At 31.5% G+C, this 3,893-nt stretch overlaps 1 protein-coding gene across 1 annotated transcript in view; it reads left to right on the top strand.

Annotated features, from left to right (window-relative positions):
• LOC145180959 (superkiller complex protein 2-like) overlaps nucleotides 1-2,707 on the top strand; it is a 17,977-nt gene extending 15,270 nt beyond the window's left edge. Inside the window, exons 21-27 of the mRNA XM_090071332.1 lie at nucleotides 1-372; nucleotides 884-1,097; nucleotides 1,277-1,387; nucleotides 1,589-1,765; nucleotides 1,892-1,933; nucleotides 2,040-2,220; nucleotides 2,376-2,707. The exon at nucleotides 1-372 is cut by the window's left edge and continues 71 nt beyond it. Of these exons, the coding sequence (XP_089927458.1) occupies nucleotides 1-372; nucleotides 884-1,097; nucleotides 1,277-1,387; nucleotides 1,589-1,765; nucleotides 1,892-1,933; nucleotides 2,040-2,220; nucleotides 2,376-2,536 (1,258 nt within the window). The 3' untranslated portion in view covers nucleotides 2,537-2,707. The remainder of the gene's footprint in view (nucleotides 373-883; nucleotides 1,098-1,276; nucleotides 1,388-1,588; nucleotides 1,766-1,891; nucleotides 1,934-2,039; nucleotides 2,221-2,375) is intronic.
• Nucleotides 2,708-3,893: the final 1,186 nt, after the last annotated feature.

The raw sequence follows: 3,893 nt of genomic DNA, 5'->3' as shown, positions 1-3,893 counted from the left end.
CAACCATAAGCGTGCTCTAGGTGTTATCTTGCAGACTGGAGGTTTAGGCCCACAATCAACCTTTCGTGGTGTAACTCTAAAAGGTCCTTTAGAGAAGCTTTACACAGTTCTCATTTTATGCGATAAAAAGTATGAAGAAGAGAAAATGTCTGTAGACCAGACACAAGTTGGTATGCATGCAAAGGAGAAGGAAGATCAACATCCTAATGAATTGTTTTTCTTAAATGGTTTATTTTTGCCTAAAGGTCAGTGCGGACAAATAGTTGAGGAGATAATTGCAGCAGATATTTGTGACATTTTGAACAAAGTGCTGAAGTTAGATTCTGAAAAAGTGTTGGAAAATCACAAGAAGCGACTAATCCCAAGATTCAGGTTTTTTTTAAATTTTTTCTTCAACAACATTTTGCATTTTAAGTGTTTAAAGTAGACTAAACTGTTATGCAGAATTATTGCATCTTAAGCAATCACATAGCAACTCCAAAATTTAACCTTCTATAGTTTCCTCATAGATTCAGTATATATAAAAATCAGAAAATCTGTAAATTACTTGATTTGCAAAGCACAAACCAAATATCTTACAAGAGAAGTGCAATCAAATGAGTTAACACTTTTTTTTAATAAAAAAAACCGGCTTATTTTTAGATGTTGAAATGAGGAAAAAAATTGTTTGTAAAAAATTGGATAAAAATTGGTTGTAAAAAATTGATTGAATGTTGGAAAAATATAAGGAGCAATTATCTTTTGTTTGTTAATATAGCTTACAATTCTAGTTTATCAGAATATAAAAAATATGCTTATGTTCTAACAATTGGGAATCTAGCAACCTTTCAACTTAAAACAATTTAAAACTACGTATCTTTTAACTTGGATTCTCTATTTTTAGCCAAGATCCTCCTTCACAGTCAACGATCATAGCTGGTCAGCAGCTCTTTAATCTTGCAAACGAGTTTTCTAAAACAGAATGTCCAGTTATGCATCCAATAAATGATCTAAACTTGAATGATATTAACTTTGTTGATACGTTTAAAAAATTTGAACGCATCTTGGTCTCTCTCAATTCCTATAATTGCCTTGAGTGTCCTAATATTAATAAACATGTAAGTTTTCATTCAAATTTAAGTACTTTTTTTATTTATTTTTTTTTTCGTAATTTTTTTTTTTTCGTTTTTATGAAAAGCTTTAGAATTTGATACAAATAGTGTTTTAAAAAGAAAATGAAGCATTAAGCTTCATTTTCTTTTTTGTTACCATAAAAAAGTCAAAACCTGCTTTTTAGTTCTCTTTAATGCGAAACAACATGCAAGTGAGAGAAGGCATTGCCGCTTTAGAGCTGCGTTTGTCTGACGAAAGTTTGGAACTTATGCAAGAATATAATAAAAGAATCGAGGTAAATATTTCTGCTCGATATTTTTTTCATAGTTCCAATGTTTGTTTTTCTAGCGTTAATTATGTAAATTTAAAACGAAAATAACAGAGCTGTTATATTCATTATGAATTAAGAAAAGTCTTTTGCAGTTCCCAACAACAAAATAATGCGTAGTTCATAGATACATGAATGTTGATCTTAAATTCTTTGTTTTTGTATCAGGTACTCAAGAGATTGAACTATATTGATAAAGAAATGAATTTACAACATAAAGGTCGGGTGGCATTTGAAATAAGCACCCACGAAGTAATGATTACTGAGCTTTTGATAAACAATGTGCTCACCGACCTTCACCCTGCAGAAATTGTGGCTATTTTGTCCTGCTTTGTTTTCGAACAGGTATTTAAACATGCCTAATTTTCTGTAATAACTAATTACTCTTTTTAAATTATGAAATGATTTGTTAAATAATAGCTAAAGTATTTAATAAAAGTAGTAGATGAATTAATTTATATTTTTATTTAGAAAAAATCGTCTCCACCAACTCTCACCGATAATTTGCAAAAGGTTACAAAAATTACTCGTCTATTTTTGATTTTGAAATAGCGTGCAAAAATTATTTCAGTAGATCAAACACTTGGTGCAATTATATATACGTTGTTGTTTTACTTAGGTGGTTAATACAGTCAAACAAATAGCTGAAACAGTTGCTGTGTACCAAAAAGAGCAAGGCCTTAACATTACGGTAGAAGAATACATAGAGGAGCTACACTTTGGCTTGGTGGAAGTCGTGTATGAATGGGCACGTGGGATGTCCTTTAAAGATATAATGAATCTCACGGATGTTTCCGAAGGTACAACAAAGCGAGATGACGAATGACGGTTCCGTTTTATCAAAACCATGAACCATAAAAAAATAGTTTTAACTATCATAAACAGTTTCTTTTGTTGTGTTTTTACTTTTTTTTTTAAAGATGGTTTTTTTCGATATGAATAAACTTTACTTTAGGGAATATTGTGCGATGTATTCAAAGATTGGATGAAATGTGCCGTGATGTTCGAAAGGCCGCTCACGTGATCGGTGTTCAAGCACTTTGTGATAAAATGGAAGAAGGAATGAGCTTGATTCGGCGAGATGTCGTTTTTGCTGCAAGTCTCTATACATCGTAGTTTTTTAATTAACGGCATCTAAAAAAAAACACTCTTCAACTTTTTTTTATTAAAAGTAAACAACGAATCATATACACAAATCTTTTAAATTTAATGTATTTATAATTAGGTGATTTGTGATATTTTTAGTTTTTATATAAAAACAAAATTTGATGAATCAATGAGCAAAAACTCGGTGAGTTTTATTTCTGTTTTTAAAATAATTAGAATTTATTACGATTAATGGAGCAATTCAACAATCACTACGGGATTGTTATTTTTTCAGTTTTGTCGTTTTTTTTACGAACGAATGTTGCACGTACTGCTAGCTAAGGGAGACCGGGGCTAGTCGGCTACAGTTTTAGTTTTTGAGCTCTGTGCATTTCTGGTATAAACCTTTTTGAGGATATCAAATTGCATTTCAAAAGAATATGAATTTGGCAAGCATGTTCAAGTGTCAAACATTAAAAAAAAAAAAAAAAATTGGTGGCCCAAAAAGGGCCTCCAAAAAAGAAAAAAATATGTGCCAACTTACCCCAGTCCGGGGTAAGTTGCCTATACTCTCAGGGTAAGTTGGTACACCATATAAAAAGAGACAAGTTTAGTAACATTAAGCATATATTTCAAGCGCATCTTTTGAATGAAAAGTCTTGATTATTTTTATCCAATAATATTTTTTGACATTAACTTTTGTTGCCCTTAAGTCGAACGAATAGACTTTCCTTCTATAAAAATGCCATCAACAGCATTTTTTGTAACATTTTTAGAATTTACAGGCCTGTCTGTCTACTTTTTTTTTTATAATTTCGCATGTCTGTAGATCTTTAGTGTTATACAACTTAGTGAATTTACGGCTAATGCGAAAAGTTGTAAGTTGGTACATGTTGCCAACTAGCCCGCGATCATTATGCCAACTAACCCCAAAAGCTTTTTGCTCACAAACTGGCTTATAAATCCCCCAAAACGCGAAATATTGAGAAACACAAAATGTGACTGGTTAGAGTGAACCATACAATACCTAAATCTATTCGAGTTTATTTGTAGCTAATGCTATTGCTTTTTAAAATTGAAAAAGTAATATAGTTACAAAAATTACAAAATTAATAAAAAAGCACAAAAATCGCTAAAACTTCTATGCGCATGCGCATATAGCCCTGATACTACACTGAAAGGTGAAATAGTTAAGCGGGAAGATTCCATGTGAATTTTGGAAATTTCTGGTGGAAAATTCCAAAGTTAAACCCAGTGTGTCAACTTACCCCTGCAGCCAACTAGCCCCGGTCTCCCCTACTACTGTCATTAGGCTCATTTACTTATAAAAACTAACAGAAACCAGTAATTGAAAAAATTCAATTACTGGTTTCTGTTAGTTTTTATA

Source organism: Hydra viridissima, unplaced genomic scaffold (assembly GCF_058129835.1).
Source record: "Hydra viridissima isolate aposymbiotic clone 2 unplaced genomic scaffold, HvirCarnegie_v1 scaffold_14, whole genome shotgun sequence".
Lineage (NCBI taxonomy): Eukaryota > Metazoa > Cnidaria > Hydrozoa > Anthoathecata > Hydridae > Hydra > Hydra viridissima.
Note: the sequence above shows the minus strand (reverse complement) of the source record. Positions and strands in the feature narration are given on the sequence as shown.